At 48.2% G+C, this 19,613-nt stretch overlaps 1 protein-coding gene across 1 annotated transcript in view; it reads right to left on the reverse strand.

Annotated features, from left to right (window-relative positions):
* LOC146808598 (tyrosinase-like) overlaps positions 1 to 19,613 on the reverse strand; it is a 391,240-nt gene that overhangs the window by 154,103 nt on the left and 217,524 nt on the right. The window contains exon 3 of the mRNA XM_085620649.1: positions 9,636 to 9,840. Coding sequence (XP_085476775.1) covers positions 9,636 to 9,840 — 205 coding nt within the window. The remainder of the gene's footprint in view (positions 1 to 9,635; positions 9,841 to 19,613) is intronic.

Consider the following 19,613-nt stretch of genomic DNA (forward strand, 5'->3'; position numbering starts at 1 on the left):
ATTAACCCATTGTATCCATCTCGGATGTAAAGCTTTTGCATTCAGAATGCTAGCCTTTGCAACTGCCTCTAGGGCTGGTACAGGAGTCACAACCATAATGTCTTTCCCCTGTGCTAGGCGCTTTTGCTACAGCGGTTTGAACTGCTGTCAGAATTTTTTCTGTAGAAGTGAATTTCATTTCTGCTTGTGTATACAAGTGGGATTTGTATGCAATTGGTACTTTTTCACCTTCGTTAAAAGTTAAGTAGTGAATCCGCATTGACCTGGAATTATTCTGATCACTATATGTTGAGTATGTTTACGTGTGTTTGCAAGTATTTCATTGCTAACATGTCTGTTTGGAGTGAACGCAAAATTTCTGTGTGTTTTTGTGCCCAATGTGTTATTTTAAAATTAGGTTTGATGACTTCGTAGAGAGGTTTAGCCCTTTCTGCGTAATTTAAAATGTAAGTTCTTCCAAAATTCAGGAAACCTAGAATCAACTGGAAATTTCTCATTGCTTTTGGAGGTTGGAGGAGCGCACACTTTTCTAAAAAGTTGGCTGCCAGGCTTTTGCCTTTACTTGATAGTTCATATCCTAGGAAAAGGACATTGAGGTGGGCAATTCTTGACTTTTTAAAGTTGAATTTGTAACCCTCTGAGGCGAAGTCCAATATTATGGTGCTCACCCTGTTCAAGTACCTATCCAGGTCATCGTCTGTCAGATACATATCATCGACATGTGACAATGCCTCGTCATCATAAGTTTGTAGTAACTCTGTTACCCTTGCTTGGAATAGCCCCGGGATGTTTTTGAATCCCTGGGGCAGTCGACAAAATTGACCCTGTGCCCCCATTATTGAGAAAGCGGTCAAATATCTGCTTTCTGGTGCAATATTTTGACAAAAGAAACCATTTGAAATGTCTAACGTGGTTTTATATTTTTTATGCACAATGTTATTCATTAATGCAGTACGATGTGCATTTTGCACTGCAAATGTTTTGCAACAAGAATTTAAGTGTCTGTAATCCAAAACTAGACGATATGTATAGTCCTTGTTTGGAGACAGGAAACAAAAGGTTGTTCATTGATGAGGTGCATGTTTCAATCACCCCCAGATATTCAAGTTGATCTAAAATCTCCCTGACCTGTTTTTTTAGCTTCTTGCTTAACTCGGTACTGCCTTTGTGCAGTAGGTTGATTTTTTACCTGGATTTTATGGTGAGATGAGTCCTCATCCCATCCTACATGATTTTTATACAGTGCTGGGGCTTGGGCTCCTGCTCATTTCCTGGCTAATGTTTGTTTTGAATGAACTGGAACATGGTTGGAGAAGGCAGGCATAATGATGTCCTCGCCAAGTGGGCACTCCCTGACAAGCTCTGGTGGCCAGTCCTGTTCTGCTAGAAGTATATCATAACCCTTTGAAAGATGCTCCCAAAAGAGTGCTTTCACTTTTCTTGGTATGTCTCCCACCATCCGGAGTGTTATTTCATATAACCTATGTGGAGAACTAACCCTGGTGTCTACAGTCTCAATTTGTATGTCTTCATTCAAGTCCACTGTCTCCAGAAGTCCCTTCAGGTTCTGGCGAGCTATTGTACCTTCTGCTGCACTGTCCAGCATGGTCTGGGCCAATTCCCCGTTCTTGAGTTGGTTTCTCAGTATTCTCAGCATGTCTGATCAGACCTGCTACCTTTCTCTTGGAGAATTGAGATTTTGCTTTATTTTTCTGAACGTGTTGATTGTCTTTGTTCTCTGACCGTCCTCTTCTTTCGGATGTCTGTGATGATATCTGAAAGGTAGGAGAGGGATGTGTATCATTATCTTGATATCTGTCAGGTTTTCTAAAATTATCCCTATTCCTGAGGTTGTACCTCCTTTCAGCGGGCTCCTTCTGTGACGGAGACCTGCCTCGGGAATGAGAACGGTTCTCTTTGGAATTCTGTTTACTATTTTCCCACTTCTTTTTAGAAGAGGTAGGAGTGTTTTTAGGAAAGACCTTATCAGGACTTTCAGACAGTTGTGATTTTACTGGTTTCCCTCCCAGACTGTCTCTGCCTAATTCTTCATAGGATTATTTAATTATTCTGGCTAGTTCTTGTGGTTGTTACATCAAATTCCCTTAATTTCGGGCGGATTGCCACTGATGCTGCTTCTCCTTTAATAATTGATAATATTATTGTTGAGACCTGGTCGAACTTTTTAAGTAACTTCATACCTAAAGTCAGAGCAGCCTCTGCCCCGTATTTGTTTTGAATCAGTTGCAGGACATCAGGTATTACCGCCATAGACGGAACACAATGTGTTTTTGTGTAGATTGCAACAAAGACTGTGCCCCAATAGGTGCAGTCTTCCAGATGTGGTGTGATCCCCATTGGTAAACAAATTGTTAAAATTCTGTGTTTCCCATAAGGGCTAGTATTAGGAAATACTGCTTCTATTTGAGTAATTTTTTGAGCTATCCAGAATGGAATTTGTTCACGTTTTGTTGGCATTTTACCCATGACTGCGTGTAAAGTCTGTGGAGTGATTTTCAGTGTATTCCCCTGATGAGGGACTGGATTTTGAATTGTTAACGTGGTTGGATTGTGAAAGTCCTCATGACATATTGAACCAATTGTCTATATATCTTGATTAACTCCTTGAGTTGAGCAAGTAAATCTACATCTGACATAGTTTCAATGTCAGGATGAGGTGTGTAGCCTGCTAAAATCAGCCACGTTGCTCCTGGTCTACCTAGTGGACCGAGCCTGGTAATGTGATTGCAATGTTTTAGGGAGCCTTTAAACCAGAGCTCATGCTCCTGGTATGTGAGTGGAATTTCAATATCCTCGAAAGGAATATATTCCTCAGGTTGTTCATCTTCTTTGTAGAAGTGAAACACATGTGTTACTGGATTTGATTCTGGGAATACTATCCATGAATAGAATACCTCTGTCTGGTGAGATTCATGTGCCTCTATCACGAAAACTGCTCTACCACCTCTTGTTGTCAGACCATGTTTTATACGTTTTAGAGTGATGGCTCTCCTTAAATTTGGTGGGATGTGTATAACACCCACCTCGTCTTCATTAAGACCTGTAAGGTCAGCCGCAGCTTGACCGTTGTCGACGATAGCATCGTCGTTATCCAACATTGTTTAATGAAAGTTGCAGAGCAAGTTTCAAGGAAGCAAAGGTAAGGTGCACAATATTTTGAAACACTGTATCCTTCAACGTTGAACAAAACCAAACAGCTAATACATAGGACTTTCGTCCTACTCAGCTATGACGGATATTATCCCTACCCACTCCAGACGTCTTATGGAGTTTTATGAGTAGAGGGTCTCTGAAAAAAGCACGACTGAGTTACTTCAGTATCTAGCGTTAAATTAGTGCCTTACCAAACCATTGGGTGCCATGTAGTGTAGTTCCTATATCCCTAATAGGCTCTGCGCATTGGAATAACATACACTATAGATTTGACATAGGACTAAGGTCAATGTTTCTATTGAGTGTATTAAACTTATTTACTTGTGTGTGCCAGCTAACTCAGAGGTCACTAGAAACTTCTCGAATATACAAGAAGGGATTAGTCTCTGACAACCGCATAAACATGACAACTTTGTTTCCTTTTAGAATCGGAACAGTCTCAGAATCGTGGAAAGAATAGATAACAGTTTCACTCAGTCAATCGTGCATGCTTCGTTTCTACAGAGTTGCACAGAAATAGAGAGATGGGCGTTTCAATAAAAGGGTTTATTGAACAGTCTTATTTCTCATGCAAGAGATGTGAAGTGCTACAATCATAAGACAGACTGCAAAGTACAATATGTACGAGGTTAGCAGTAAGATAAATTAATACTGCAATAGCATGGTTTGTAGCTATGACATATATTAATCAAAATACATACATAAATAACATAAGCTAAAATGTGATACTCATCTGATGCTTCTAAATTGTTCTACCCCAGTGTACCTAATCTGAGTGCAGTACGAGGTTTGAAGTAGATGCCATATCTAAAGTATAGGTAGCTATATTTTAATTTAGCCAAGAGTTGCCAAAAGTTTCTCTAAGTTCTCACTCAGCTCCATACCTTAGAATGAGAGCGGTTGGAATCTCTTTTCTGGACTCGATAGTCTAACCCCCTGCAAGGGAAGTCAGAGAGCACTGGAGCTGGATTCTCTGGGAGGAGGATGGCAGCGTCAGGTCAGTGCATCAGGCTGGAACTCGATCTCCTTCCGAACTTGCCATGGTGAACCGCGTAGTCTGGGTTGGATCGAATCCTCCGGGAACCGCAATTTGCAAAGGCAAGTGCTGGTATATTTATACCTTGACGGTGTCTAGGAATGCCAGTATTGAAGTAAAAGTCGGGGAAAGGAACGTCATGAATGAACCCCTAAGGAATAGATGTTCATGCATACTTAATGAGTTCTTGGAGAAATCAATATTCAAGTTGAGGGAAATTCCTAAAGGCTTAAGGGTCTGGTTTCCCAAGAATTCGTAGTGACGTGAATGGACGGATGTAGGTGGCCATGCCTGTATTTGGTTTGTATGGACAATGTCTAAATAAGGGACGGATTTCTATGTCCAAATAAGGGCAATATGAATTGTACCTATATAAGGGCATAAATCGGGAAACCTTTATACGGAATCTGCACACAACACTCTGATACTGCCTTACTGCTCGACCATACTAACACAAATAGAGAGTGAGGTGCTATCTAACTTTACCTCTACCTACCTTTGGGGTTCGACTGGACTCTGTGCACACTATACCTCACTTTAGTATAGTATATACAGAGCCAGCTTCCCACAGCTGGGTCCAAACTGGGGTAGGGTAGTGAGAAAAAAAATGATATATCAAACCCAGATCTTTGTGACTGGAGGTGAATGTTTGATTTCTTCTGCATTCCGTCCATTATTTGTGTGTCTTTTGCTATAATATCTTTGTGGTTCAGTGAACATGAGCTCGAATTGTGCACCCCTGAGATGCAACATGTTGTTTACCTCCAGTGTATAGCAAAGAGTCGCCTGTACTGAGACTGTGTACATGGGATTGAATTATATGGTCTGCTTTGGGAATTTTATATTGTTTTAAATGTCCGGTGTTCTACAAATAAAACCTCTTGGTGCAGTCTTCCGTCTAATTTCTCTGTTTCCTTCTGTTCTTTCAGCTTGGCCAATGAGATTGGGGGGGGGGTGTGAGTTTCAGATTTCCGTACACACATGCTGGGATATCTTGTTGAAACAGCACTACATTAGGGGGGCTCAAGGGGCAGTGGAAAGAGAGAAATGTGTAGATTGTTAGGGGCACTTAAAACACATTTTTAAAACTAATCACCATTTTGTAAGGCCTTCTAAACAGAGCGGAGAGTTGTGTGCGCGTGTGTGTGTGTTTGTCTGTATTTATATAAGAATTCCAGGTGAAATCCGACGGACACTGCACCATACCCGACTGAAAGCACTTGTCCCCAACTATTTACTACAGAATGACATTTTTAGAGTGTATAACACCCCAAACATCCCCCGTGAAGCTACGCCCCTGTGTTTATGTCAGAATATGTGTACACAGCTGGGTTTGTGTGGGCCAAATTCACCACCGTCGCTTGCCTGTAGGCCCTTTGTGAAGTTAGGGGTTCAGTTGTTCGTTTTCCTACAGCGCTATGTTTCAACAACATGTGTCAATGAGCTTTAGCAATTGGATTGAGATGTGGAGCATCCTTTGCAGAGAACTAGCCCAAATAACAAAGTACAATAAAACGAAAAGAAAAACAAACACTTTCAAACACACAACGCAGGGGTCATGAAAGAAGAAGAAAGCCTCAGGCGGACGAGGACCAGAGAGTACAAGGAAAGACGTCAGACAGCGAGGTGCAAGAGGCGAGGGTTGAGCATGTGTGAAAGGAGGGCGGGCAGGTAACACATCCAGACAGTGGGGGTCGGGGGAACTGAAGTGGCCACGTGAGAGGCCAAAGACGCTCAGAAATAAACCAAGAACTGAGTATTAACCCAGGGCCCGATTCACAAAAGTCATCTGAGTCAAAATCCTCACTTTCCGACTTTCGCTATTCACAAAAGGCTTTTAGGAGTAGTAAAGTTAGGATTCCTAACTTTACTACTCCTAAATGGCTTTTGTGAATACCGAAAGTTGTAAAGTTAGGATTTTGTCTCAGTTTAGGAATAGTAAAGTAGGAATTCTAACTTTTCTACTCCTAAATGCCTTTTGTGAACACCGAAAGTTGTAAAGCTAGGATTTTGTCTCAGTTTAGGAATAGTAAAGTAGGAATTCTAACTTTTCTACTCCTGAATGCCTTTTGTGAACACCGAAAGTCGTAAAGTTAGGATTTTGTCTCAGAGTATGTTTATGAATCCGCCCCCAGTATTGATAGGGTGGTGGTGAAACTTTGCTTTTCTATACCGACAAGCTGACTTCTCGCCCCTGTAGAAACTGCCTCTGGTGCACTGAATGCATTAGTGCACTGAATCCGCTCCAGTAATGAAACACTTTTGCATTTCATGATCTTTTGCCCATTTTCAGCTCCATGAGGTCACTACTGTTGGGGTTAAAACAGAACTTAATTTGCGAGAAAATAAGTGCTGGGCCCTCGTCAGGAGGCCACTGCAGCTTGCACCAGCCCATTGCTCCTGCCAGCACCACTAATGGCAGTATCAACATAACTACAACTGTGAAACCCTACAAGGCAATCAATCAATCAATTAGCATTTATAGAGCGCGGTTGTCACTCGCAAGGGTTTTCAGGTGCTTGCTGCAGGTCCCAGTCGAAGAGCCAGGTCTTGAGTCCCTTCCTGAAGTCAGTCAGCGAGGTCGAGGTGTGGAGGGGAGTTCCAGGCTTTGGCGGAGTGATGGGAAAAGGGGCATCCTCCGGTGCGGCGGTGGCATAACGGAGGGATCTGCATGTGGGCGAGGTATGCAGATCAGATGTTCCTGGGGGGATGGTGGAAGTGTAGCCTGTGGTTCAAGGAGGTGGGTGCTCTTTCAGGATCTGGGTGATGTGGGTTTTCTTGAGCAGGTTGAGGATACGTCTGGCGCCTGCGTTCTGCATGACCTGGAGTATTTGCATGAGTTTTGTGGTGGTGCCTGCATACAGTGCATTGTTGTAGTCCAGTCGGCTGGTGATGAGGCATGCGTTACTGTCTTCCTGGTGCTGAAAATCTTGCGGAGCGCGTAGATGCAGGCTGAGGAGACTAGAATGATGCCGAAGCTGCATCGTGGCCTTTCGTCGTGGGGGTAGGTCTGAGTTCCGACAGCCACCACAAGTTGATCCAGAGTGCGGTGTGTTTGCAGAAGATGAGAAATTCAATCTTGTCCGTGTTAAGTTTTAGGCAGTTGTCCTTCATCCATGCTGAGACGTCCTTCATACAGTTGTGGACGTTAGTCTTCATTGGGGAGGGGTCAGCAGGGAGCGATAGGACGAGCGGTGCGCCATTGGCCTAGGAGATGATGTTGACGTTGTGCAATCTGACAAGGTCTGCGGGTGGAGGCATGTAGCTGTTGAAGAGTGTTGAGCCTTGGGCAATGCTGCAGATGTGCTTGGCATGTGATGTGAAGGGAGGGAGGCAGACTTTCTGTGTGCGTCCAGTGAGTAAGGGTTCCATCCATCCAAGTGCATTGTCTGTTATAATAGTCTGGTGTAGGCAATCGATGAGTGTGTGTAGGGAGACCATGGCGAAGGCAGAGGAGAGGTCAAACAGGATCAGGACAGCTGTGTCTCCTCTGTCGAATATGGTGCAGATGTCATCAATAATAGCTGTCTCTGTGCTGTTATTAGTTCGGAATCCTGATTGGGAAGGGTCTAGCAAGTTATTTCTTCCCAGGTGTTCAGTGAGTTGTAGGTTGATGGCCTTCTCCAGTATGTTGGTGGGGAACCGGAGTAGTGAGATGGTACGGTAGTTCTGGAGTTCATTGGGGTCTGCCACGGGTTTCTTGAGGAAGGGTCCGATCTCGGAGTGTTTCCAGGCATCGAGACAGGTGGCCGTGGTTGGAGAGGTTTTGACAACGGAGGTGAGTTGGCGGCTGATCTTATCTCTTCCGAGGTTGAAAAGTCGGTGGGGCAGAGGTCGGTTGGTGCTCCAGAGTGAAGTGAATTCATAAGGGTGATTGTGGTCGGTGCGATGTGGCGTTTCCATGCGTTACGCAGGTGGTTGGCAGTAGTGGTCAAGCAGAGGCTGCAGGATTAAAGTTCTTATAGATGGCTGCTATCTTGTGGAAATGGTCAACAAGGTTGCAGAGTTCTTGTAAGGGGGATCGAGTTTTCAGTGGCTGACGGGCAGGGGGAACTCGCTGACAATGGTAAAGAGTACCTTGGTTTGGTTGGTGCTGGTGTTGATCCAGTGGTTTAGAGGCTCTCTTTTTGGCACTTTGATGTGCCATTGTAGTCGTTGAGGGCTGATTTGTAGGTGGTTCTGTCTGTGTGTTTTTTGCTGGTGCACCATCTTCTTTTGAGCTGTTTGCACGTACATTTTGATGTTCTGAGTTCCGGGCTGTACTAGTTGGCTTTTTTCGTGGGTCTGTGTGTTTTGGCTACTTCGGTGGGAGTGATTTGGCCTGTGGTGTTGAAGATCCAGTTGTTGAAGTTCTGTACTGCGTTGTCCACGTTGGTGATGTCTATGGGCTGTGTGGTGCTGAGAGCATCCATCCATTGTTGCTGAGTGACCTTGGACCAGTTGCGGAAGGGGGCGCTGAGTTGGCTGGGGTGACAAGTGTGAGAATGTGACTATTCCAGGCCCCCAAAGCTGTAGGAATGGCTTGAAAGACAGGTAATAGCCATAAGGTAGATTGAATTATTAACCAACTGTTGTTGTTATCATCTCTATTTCAGACAAACAGTGCCACCATGTGCCAGGCTGTTATAGGAGCTGGCATTGAGAAGTGCTGGTGCCGAGCCACAGGCTCAAATTAAGCACTGGGCTAAAAGCTGGAGAGCTTGAATGTTGGAGCTATGACACTAGACACAGGAGAGGGGTGGCGCGGCTCATGTCTCTCTGGGAGGTAGTGTCAGTTACGAGAGTAAGGTGTCAGCCTAGGAGTCTTCCTATCACAGGCATATGTTCAGACAGTGTAAAGAATCATTTATTTTATGTTATGCACCAGTGCAGTTACTCCATGCCGCTGGTTGCAGCTGTTGCTCCTAAAATAAAGCATTTTTTTAAAATAATAATTATAATAGATTTTATTGTGTGATTATGTAAAACCATGACTTGTAGAATGTTAAAAATTCCAAGCCAAAAGGCATTCTAAACATTTTTATATTCAACAAAACTGCATTAGAAGCAGGAGTCATGTAAGTTGTCTTAAAAGGCCAAGCCAGAATTCCTTTCAGACTTTCAGCAGTTGTCAGAACTCCAGGTGCGACACCTGCTTCGGTCGGTGCCCAATGAGAGCGAAGTGCAGTGTGCAATGCAAGATAAACAGCTCCATTTCCCATCACAGCCCGAAGGGTCGCACCTAAGGCACGTGGTTACTTTGAAGTGGGCCTTTAATGGTTGTGTGAGAGCAGACAACTGCTCCCATGGCTGGTGAAGGAGAAAGGCCCAATGCAATGCCACGAGTAGCTGCAGGAATGCATGAACTAGCTCAGCTGATTCAGGGAAAAAAACAACCTGGTCTTCAAATAATTCGTTTTAATCAGGTTACAAGGGATAGGCTTACCTTCCACGCAAGGCCGGAAGCAGTTTTCTGTCCTCTCATCGAAGGGATAGGCGTCATACTGCGGCCAGTTGGAGAAGCAGCGGTCCACGTCCACCTGTGAGGGCCACGTCTTGTAGGGCTTGTAGGACCTGGTAAGGAACTCCCGCTTCGTTGGGTTCGGGTCTTGTTTGCAAAAGCTGTGTGTAGTTGAGTTACCACATACGATCTGAAACAAAAACAAGCATTGGCATAGCCAATAGGTCTCGCCCTTAGGACTTTATATGTGTTTAGCCATGCAGTATATTAACCATTGCATTACATTAGCCCTTAAAGACACCAAATTGTGTGGCAAATCAATGGCGGAAGAATATAGTGGTGTATGGCGGAATGATATAGTGGTGTATGTTAGATCAATCGCGGAAGGATATAGTGGTGTATGTTAGATCAATAGCGGAAGGGTATAGAGGTGTATGGCGGAAGGATATAGTGGTGTATGTTAGATCAATAGCGGAAGGATATAGTGGTGTAAAGCGGAAGGATATAGTGGTGTATGTTAGATCAATAGCGGAAGAATATAATGGTGTAAAGCGGAAGGATATAATGGTGTATGTTAGATCAATCGCGGAAGGATATAGTGGTGTATGTTAGATCAATAGCGGAAGAATATAATGGTGTATGGCGGAAGGACAGGCGCGCAACACCCATTGGACTCAAAGGGCTTCAGCCCCCCCCGTCATGTGTGTCAGCCCGGAATGAGACAGCTCCCGGGCACACACACCGCCGCACCCGAGCACTTCACAGGTCTTTAAAAGACCATTTGCATGTTAATGAGGCCTTGCTGTTGTTTCACCCCTTCTAAGAGAGCCTGCAGCTCCCCTCTGCCTATTGCTTAAAGTTCAGCCCCCCCCCCCGAAATTTTTGCTCAGCCCCCCCCCCCGAAATTTGGCTCTAGTTGCGCCTCTGCGGAAGGATTGCCGCTGCCCGCGTCCCGCGCAGGGGGACATCAGCAGGGCAGCCTTCTAGTGGCCGCCCGTCGGAGCCTCCCCCCCCTTGTTCCGCCTCGCGTGAGGCCGCACCTCGGGGAGGCCCCCAATGGGATTGTCCGGGGGAGGCGTGCCGCTAGGGTGGGCGGGGCTAGCCCCCCCTTTTTAGGCGCCTCACCCTCTCTGTTCGTCCTCTGCTTCCGGCGCGCTCCTCCTGGCCACGCGCATTTTTTCTTCTGCGACGCCGTTTACTTGGTGGTCTGAGGGGTCCATTGTCTGGCGTCGGTTCTTCCGCTGTCGGGTCCTAGCGTCAGCATTTTCCGGTGAGTGCAGGGGATTGTTAACCCCCCCGCCCACTTAGTCTTGCACCGGCAGTATAGGGCTGTGCGGCGGACAGTCGGGCGCCGTGGCAGTTGTCCCCAGCCCCCCAGGAGGAGTAGGGGTCGGGTTTTGGCTGTGAGTGCTTCCCTGGTTGCCCATGCAGGATCCTTGTCTGCGAGGGCACATCTGAACCCTGACCATATGTTAAGCAAGCAGCCGATGCGCCGCCTACGACCTGTTAATCGTATTAGTGTCTCGATTCGGAAAGTTCCTTAGGTCGTGCCAGAGTTTCTTATATGATTAATTGTTAAGCCCTTACCTGAATTATCGACCGCGCTGCCCTGACGCCGTTGCTAGCAGCGGCGGTATATGCGCAAACATGACTATGATTAACCGCGTGAGCCGGGAGTTTACCGAGATGGCGCCAGAAGGGCTTCGTGTCTTGCACAACCCCTCCCACCCCGTGGGGGGGGGGGCGCAAGTGGCTCCTGCGCGGGAAGATAGAACGGGGCAGGCTTGTAAGGAAGGCGCGATTTACAGCGCTGGTAGGACGCGGAGCCGTGCGTATGGCGGAAATGGGGGAGGTTGGTGTAATGGGGTCATCGCCCGGCAGCGCCTGCCGCGTGGGCTCTGACGGAGTCGATCATTTGAATTGCAAGGAATCGCGCGCATGGTGATGATCTTCGATGTTGGTAGCCCCTCTCTTGCCAGCCATGAGTTAAGGAATGTCCTCCGGTTACAAGCGGAGGGCCGTTGCGGTGTGATTTAGTGAGTTTGAGCCCCGGCACCGGTGCCTTCGGGTTACAGACTATGAGTGCTAGCATCGCAGACCGTTTAAAGCCCCAAGTCTCTGCCCATAGTCGACATGATAATACCCTTCTGTGAGAGCTGTAGCCCTGGGTGGTTCCCCCCGTGAGAGAGCACAGTAGGGCATACTTACTGGGAGTGCGTGGGAACGCCCCCCCCCCACCCTCCAGTACTACATTGACCGTTTGTGTTGCCGTGTGGGGGGGGGGTGTGCGTTGCGAGTGGCTTCGTGCTGTGAGCGGGACGCGGTTGGGGGGAGGTTGGTTCAGGCTAATGGTTCGCGCCCGGTTTGTGTGTGAGCGGAGGCTCGATGGTGGGTCTCGGGCCTGGATTGTTGGTGGACCTCACGGAGGCGCTGTCTTGGAGGGCAATTATTTGGGCTCTTGCGACGTTGGGGTTGGTCCAAAGGCGGCGATCACGTGGGGCGCGAGGTGCTCCGCGAGGTGAGATTTGTGGTGCGGCGCTCCCGCCGAGCGCTCCGGTGCCTTTGGGTCGCGTGCCCCTGGTTATCTGGGCTCCCTCAGGACATGGGTTCGGGTCCCGCATACGTTGTCAAAGTGTCACAAGCTGGGCCAAATTTTAAACACTTCTTTGTTGGAATGCGAGTCCCCGCTGTGGCTCGTTCGGGGCTCTGGGGCGCTGTACGGGGGTCATGCGTGGGCGAACTTCGGCCCCTCCTTTGGGATTTGGGACGCCGGAGCGGGTGGCCCCGTGGCGCAACGTAGGGTGCATTGGACTTTAGGCAGGCCAAGAAGGTATTCAATGGCTGTGGGTTCGATACCACACCAGGGACTATAGCTCAATAGTAAGTCTGTGCCTCCGGTTATCGAGGCCCCCCACAGGACAAGGGTCCGAGTCCCGCAAACGCTGTCTAAGTGTCATAAGTTGGCAAAAATTCCTAACACGTCTTCTCCTCTTCTGTGATGCAGGCGCGTTTAAACGCTCCTTAAGACGCCACAATCCGCTAAAGAAACAACACTTGCCCAATAAATATATTATCATTCATGCACGAACGTAGTCGCTGAGATCAGAAACAGCATGTCCATATCCAATTGACTTTAAGTGCAATGAGGGGGGGTCAGTGTGGCGTCGCGCTGATGCTGATTGGCGCTCGGTGGTTTCTCAGCCTGAGTGCATACATCCCCCCCCCCCAAAACCCTGCTGTCGAGCTGCGTGTGCTGCGTCTGTTTGTTGCGCATCCCCCCCCCCAATTTGTGGTTTGATAAAAATGAAATGATGTAGAGCGTAAACAAAAATGACGCTTGGCTCTCAATATAGCTGCTTTTGTTTCGCAAGGTGATGGTACTAATGTTATCGGCCTTTGAATGATGAAGCGCTGCTCTCATATGACAGTTATTCCTTTCAGGGGCTCACCACCGTTCAGCTATCTTGTCCCCCGTCGCGGTTCCCTGCCGTTTCACTCCTTCCGGTTTGGAAGTTTATTATGCTTTGAAGCACCGGATGCTGCGTTTCTTTCCGCGGCAATTCCAGGCCTCACTTACATGTCAAGATAACTCGGGTAATTCGTTATCTTCCGGGAGAAAGATCAGGAATTTGTATAGTGGCGGATTTGACTTCGGTGTAGTTGGTGCAGAAGGTTGATTGCCCGCTGCATAAAACATGTGCCAAGTAGATTTCAGAGTGCGTATGATGTGAATAGGTCAGCGGGTTACTGTGTTCAAAAGAGGCATCCTTTTGTTACTTGCAATGTATATCTTAAAGCCCTGATAGTCAACAGTGAGCTACAAATGCTCATCCTATAGCTGCATACACACCGCTAAGCATACATTATTAGAACATTGATTAATGTTGCAAGAGGGTTAATTTGGCTAGAAACTGACTGAGCTTTTGCTTCACCACACCAAGCAGCCCTGAACTAAACTGCCTGCCAGTAGGGATGACATGAGTCTCCTACACTTTGCGTCCTTTGGCTCAGGTTACATTTCCCATACACTGATTCACATGCATACGATGGATTGGCTCGGCGGATTCTGTGTGAGATGCAGTGTTCGGGGACACCCTACACTGGTAGGAGTGGCAATATATAACTAATTCAATGCATCTGAGAGTGTGGTCATGGAAACGTGGTCTGCAGTAACTCCTGGTATTTCTTGCCCTGCGCAATTGAGTTAACTTCTCTCCAGTTCCCTGGGAAAGCGTTTTGAGAAACATATGGTATAGTTTTTACTAGTTTAGCTTTTGGCCAATGGTAGTTTTCGTCAGCCAGATTCGGAATAGCTGGTATTGCAGGACACTAGAGGCGGTTGTGTGTATGTCCAAGTTGGGGAATGGCATGCTTTGCTGATTAATTGATTAAATGAATAAAGTCGCATGTTCTAGCCAGAGCAGAGCAACAGTTACTAATCGCAATGACATGGGTTCACACGCACTCGAGAGCCCCCCTTTGCATTTATTCCCTGGTATCTTTGTCCCAAAATGCAGCATTTATTAGGATTATCCGGTACTAGGGGGGAATCTCGTTGGCATTAGTTCCATGCCGGTGGGTACGAAGGGACGAAGTTGTGTCCCAAGTGGTGCAACAGGATAAGGGAAGGTATATATATAGATATATGTTCCCTGGCAGCAGGTGTACAAATATGTCAAGGTTCAGCCTAAAACCCAGTCTCAACCATGATGCAATGGTCAGCTTGTGGAAAGGTGTAACACAGAAATGGAGCGACCAATGTTATTATTGTAAGTTCAACGCTTGAGTCAAGAGATGCTGCTGTCTCATCTTTGCCTTGCTATTAGAAAACAGCTGGGGTAAGGTTTCTCTCAAATTAGTCATAGTGGCAGCTTAGTGTATATAGAAAAGTTAGCAGCCTGTGCTGTGTTGAGGCAAGTTGTAGGCCTGGGTTTGTGTGTCATACATAACATCTTGAAGGTATTTTGTGAGTTCCACGCTTAAGTCAAGAGATGCGGCTGCCTTTCATCTTTAGCCTTGCTATTCGGAAACAGCTGGTGTGATATTTTCTGCAACTCAGTCATAGTGGCAGCTTAGTCTATACAGGAAAGGCAGCAGCATGAGCTGTTTTGAGACAGGCGGAAGGCCTGGGTTTGTCTATCATACTTAACATCTTTGAGGTTATTCTCCCTGTTCCACAGGGAGGCCGGTGAAAGCACAGAGTGACATGGTTTACCGAGACTTAGCCTGGCTTGCCGCTTCTGCGACCTTGTGAGGTTTGTTTATGTATTGTATGAAGGTGACAGAGGCTGTCACTGTTGTTTGATAGGCGCCAGGGCCAGATGACATGTAAGTGCATTGTGTGCTGGAAACTAAGGAGCGGGTCCATTTAGTAAGCACAAGGAGCACGGGGGGCGTTCCTAGCTAAAAGGAAAGTTGAGACAACCAAGTTAAGTTTCAGTGCAAGGCCACATTTGGTGGGGCAATTCCAGGCGTAAAGCATTAAGCCAGACAGCCCTGGGAATTAGGCAGGCGTACGATTAGCTAAGATTTTGTTCAAACTGAGGGAGAGCATATCGACCACAAATAATTGTGGAACCAGAAAAAGCTTTTCAAAGTAATGCTGTAGATTTCCGGTAGAATGCTGTATGGATAGGCTTCAGGGATAAGGCCATGACCTTTCTGGAAGGGGCATTCTTCTTCGACCTGTGTCGAACTGGGAAAGGAAGTAAGGAGGGCTGGATAACTCTTTATTCTACCTGCGTTGGCACATCTTGCCAGGAGTGATTGTCAAAGGTTTTGCCTTCAGCCAGCCTAGGTTAACACCCATCCACTCCAAGCTAATTGTTCATGGTGGTATTGGGCCGCATTTACACAGCCCAGTATTTGGCCCCTGGGGTTGTCAGTGTCGTGAATTACTAAATTTCACTGAACTGGAGGTGTGGCCGAGTTTTACACGAGCAGAAGTTTGGGAGTGCAAGCCTCCACCTAGGGGGTGGTTGGCTGGATCTGATGAACTACTTCAAACGGTTCACAGCACTGCACGTGGGAGAGTGTCAATGACCTGTGCATACTTCAACCAGACACCCGTGAATGGCATGCCCTCAGCTACATGGTAATAATTGAGAGAGCAGAGAGCGACCATACCCCTTGAATTTTGCACTTAAACTTTCTAGTAATGGAAAGGGCTTAACACCTTCTGAAATGAGCATGACCAGAGATGTGCTGCTCTCCACAGACATTTGACAGGTTAATGGGCAAGGCTAGCGGAAAAGCCAGATGTAATGTCGTCATTTAAGGCGGACGTGACCCAGGTATTGGCAAGATAGAGACACTGCCAACTATGAAGATGTGAACGAAATCATCACTGGGGCTCACAACATATTATTTGATAAAATAAGAAGTTTCATTTTCAAGCCACGATGTCGGTGCAACGAATTACCTATAGCACAGCAACACCGGTATAACAAGGACAGTAGGCAAACCTATTAACTCCTTTCAGCAGCAACAAAGTCCAAAAGCTAGCTTCTATTCAACAAGCAAGGAAATTGGTTACGCTGTCCCAGTGGAGAGTAAGAAAAGATTGGGATAAACAGCGGGACTAGTATAAGACTCTATCGTCCAATTTAATGTAACTTAATCTGCAAGTAGAAAGGCTAAAACGAGGAGATGTTGCTAAGATATGGGTCAGTTTGTAGTGAACAATAGGATAATAAGATGTGAAAGGAAGAAAATTGAGATACCCGTGATGTCAGCTTGTGTTTATATACGTAGGTAAAGTGGTTAACCCACACGTTACCTTCACCCTGCTTATTGTGCTGTAGCTGTTGGGAACACAACTCCAAGCCAGGAAGGCACCTAATTTGGCCAATTGAAAAAGCTTAATAGGATTGCAGGTCCATAAGCGCCTATTTCACCAATGCCTTGTTACCCATGCCATATTTTCCAGCCTGAGAAACAGATTTAGGTGTTGCTCTTCTCGCTCAGCCTCTCCTTGGAGCCAGGGAGGTGGGAAAAGTTCACAAATTTGGTCCTCGAGCTGAGGGATGTATTCTTCGGCAGCTCAGTCAGTCATATTGGCTTTATCCGGAGTCATGATAAAAGCCGTCCATTTAGCAGTTACGTTAAAATGTTTTGTCCTGCTGAGAAATCATGCACCCCTCGCAGCAGCAATTCAGGAACCATGACGCTATCTATACATCACCTTTGTAGACAAAGTGGAAATTAAAACCTTCTTCGTGCTAGGATATGAAGGGAATCGATGGATTGACGAATTCAGCTATGGTTCAGTTCTGGCTCCATATGTAGGTGCTAGATCTTCCCATAATTACGTTAGGAAGATCTGCAGGGGCATCGCTAAGAAAGTTAGGAACACCAGTGACGTCTAAGCTGACCGGCAGTGGGGCCAAAAGACATCCTTTGTTAGTCTGCCCTGGGCTCCTGAGTAATGTTGCAAATTAATGCCGTCATTTACGGGTTGCAGAACAGGACCCATAATTTAGCCCACTAAAAGCTGGCTCGCAGGGGCAGGGCACCTATAACAGCGAAGGGAGGAAGGGGGGCTCTGGCAGCGACGAAAGCCTCCCCAGAGCTGTGGCGGAGTTACAGGGCGATCTGGAGGCAGAAGGGTACAGTAAGGGTACCTCTGCGACAGGCGGTACAGTAAGGGTACCCCTGTCCGGCACAGTAAGGGTGCCCGAGCCAAGGTCCAGGAGCCAAAGGAGGTTCTGCGAAGACCGCGACGGCGCCCCGTTAGTCCTTCGGGCGGTTGGGGGGCCTGACCAACCGGGGGTGTGCCACAACACGCTCCGCCCCCGTCAAAAGGGGCGGGAGTATGCGACAGATCACGTGATCCAAAGGATGATCTGAAAATATGTGCCGCACTGCAGGGCATCGACCCACCGTGCGTGCTGGCTCGACAGGCGGGCGGAGCAGCGAGGGGCTGCTTGCCCTGGATCGCCCGTAAGATAACCCACTTATCGTCATACTTATGTTGTATGAAATAAACCTGCAGCGGTTCTTCACCCACAATGAAAGTGTCAGTGTAATCTATGGGTGACGTCTGTGCATGCGTGTTGAGTGGAGCGGATGACGGTGTGGTCACTAATAGTGGTGTATGTTAGATCAATGGCGGAAGGGTGTCGTTTCGAACAGGCTTATGTTTTGAGCAACACCCACACAATATAGAACATGCCTAAAGCTCTATATCACACAGATGAAAAAATCCGCCAATTCAGATGGAGGGAGCAGCGTGTAACTGAAAGGAGCACAGAGAAAGAGGTGCGGGAAAAAGCTGCACAAGGAGAGAAGTGCGGGGCTAAAGAGGCACAGGGAGAGAGGTGCTGGGCAAAAGGGGCACAGGGGGAGAGGTGCGGGTGAAAGGGGCACAGGGAGAGAGGTGCGGGGCAAAAGAGGCAGAGGGAAAGAGGTGCGGGAGAAAGCTGTACAAGAAGAGAAGTGCGGGTCAACATGGGCACAGGGAGAGATGGGGCAAAAGGGGCAGAGGGAGAGAGGTGCTGGGCAAAAGGGGCAGAGGGAGAGAGGTGCTGGGCAAAAGAGGCACAGGGAGAGAGGTGCGGGTGAAAGGGGTATAAGGAGAGAGATGCAAAAGAAGCTGGAAATAGCAAAATAACACGGGACAAACTCACTTGAAAACAATGCAATAACTAAAAATTCACCAGAATCGTCAACAATAACGGGTGGGCAACCAATGCAAGGGAATGTAGGGCAGCCCCGCAATGAAAGCTTCAGAGATGAAAGGGAAGCACTGGTTGCGCTGTAGGGATCTTAGACTTCTGTCAAATGCACACAGCCGTCACACAATGGGCTGCAGCAATAGGATTTGGTACAGCTTGTTACATACTGCAGATATCTTGAGCAGCAGTGGCGCGGTTATGCAACACTTCTTCAGGGGAATAAGAACATCACAAAATGCCAGTAACCAATCAAACTGCGGGCTGACCGACAGTCCCCGCAGGGGACCCTCATAAGAGGGCGGCCCCTTTAGTGCCACAAGATGGCACACTGGGCAGCCTAGTGTTTTGCCTGAGACCCCTGTTGGGGTCCCCTGCGCGTCACTTCCGGCCAGGGGGGGTCAGGGACAGGTATATAGTGGGCTCGCGAGCCGCCTCTTGAGGTGGGGGGGTTTAGGCAGCTCCCTCGGGTCTCCTTTGGACTGCCCCAGGCACCGAGGGGTCCGAAGGGGCTGGGGTCGGGCCTGTGGGGCTCCAGCTGTTTCTAGAGCACCCTGCGCTTTGTCCGTCCCGGGGGCCTTTGCCTCGCATGAGACCTCAGCTGTGGCGGGGAGGAAGAGTGGGGCGCCGGTCACCACCGGGCCAGGTCCAGTCTTCCTACGGCAACGGCTGGGGGCAGCGGATCCCGCGTGGCGCCCCAGCTGGTGCCCCAGTATGTCGGGAGCATGGGCAAGGAGGCCCCCGGGGGAAGTAAGACCAGCGGTCTAGTCTTCCCCCGGGGAGTTCGCGCGAGGGAAGGACAGGGGAGGAAGGGGTGGGATAAGGGGTGGGGTCGCAGGTAGGGATTAAAAGGGGCAGGAAGAGGAAGTCCTTCCTCTTCCATTCCCCAGCGCCTCAGGGTGGGATAGTTAGTGGATCGTTGGGTGCGCGGAGCGGGGCCTGTGGAGAGTCGGAGGATCGGCGGGGGCGTGTTCTCGCGTCTGGAGCGAAGTGTTTGGTGAGGTTACGAGCGGGGACAGGGCGGCCTCGTTTGGCGACGTTTGGCGGCCTGTGGGTGTCGGGTGGAGTCGGCGGGGGCGGAGCGGCGGTTAGCGTGGAGCGCGTGTACGATGGCATCGGGAGGGGGTCAGGCGCCGGATGAGGCGGCGGTGCGGGCGGCGCTGCAGTTGTTGGGGCGTGCGGGGAGGGCGGACCTTCTGCGGCCGGGGGTTTTAGAGCAGGCATGGGTGGGGATGTCCAGGACTCCGCGTTCGGCGTCCGCGGGGGTTGCAGCGGCCGTTGTGGCCTGTAT

Source organism: Triturus cristatus, chromosome 8 (assembly GCF_964204655.1).
Source record: "Triturus cristatus chromosome 8, aTriCri1.1, whole genome shotgun sequence".
Classification (NCBI taxonomy): Eukaryota; Metazoa; Chordata; class Amphibia; order Caudata; family Salamandridae; genus Triturus; species Triturus cristatus.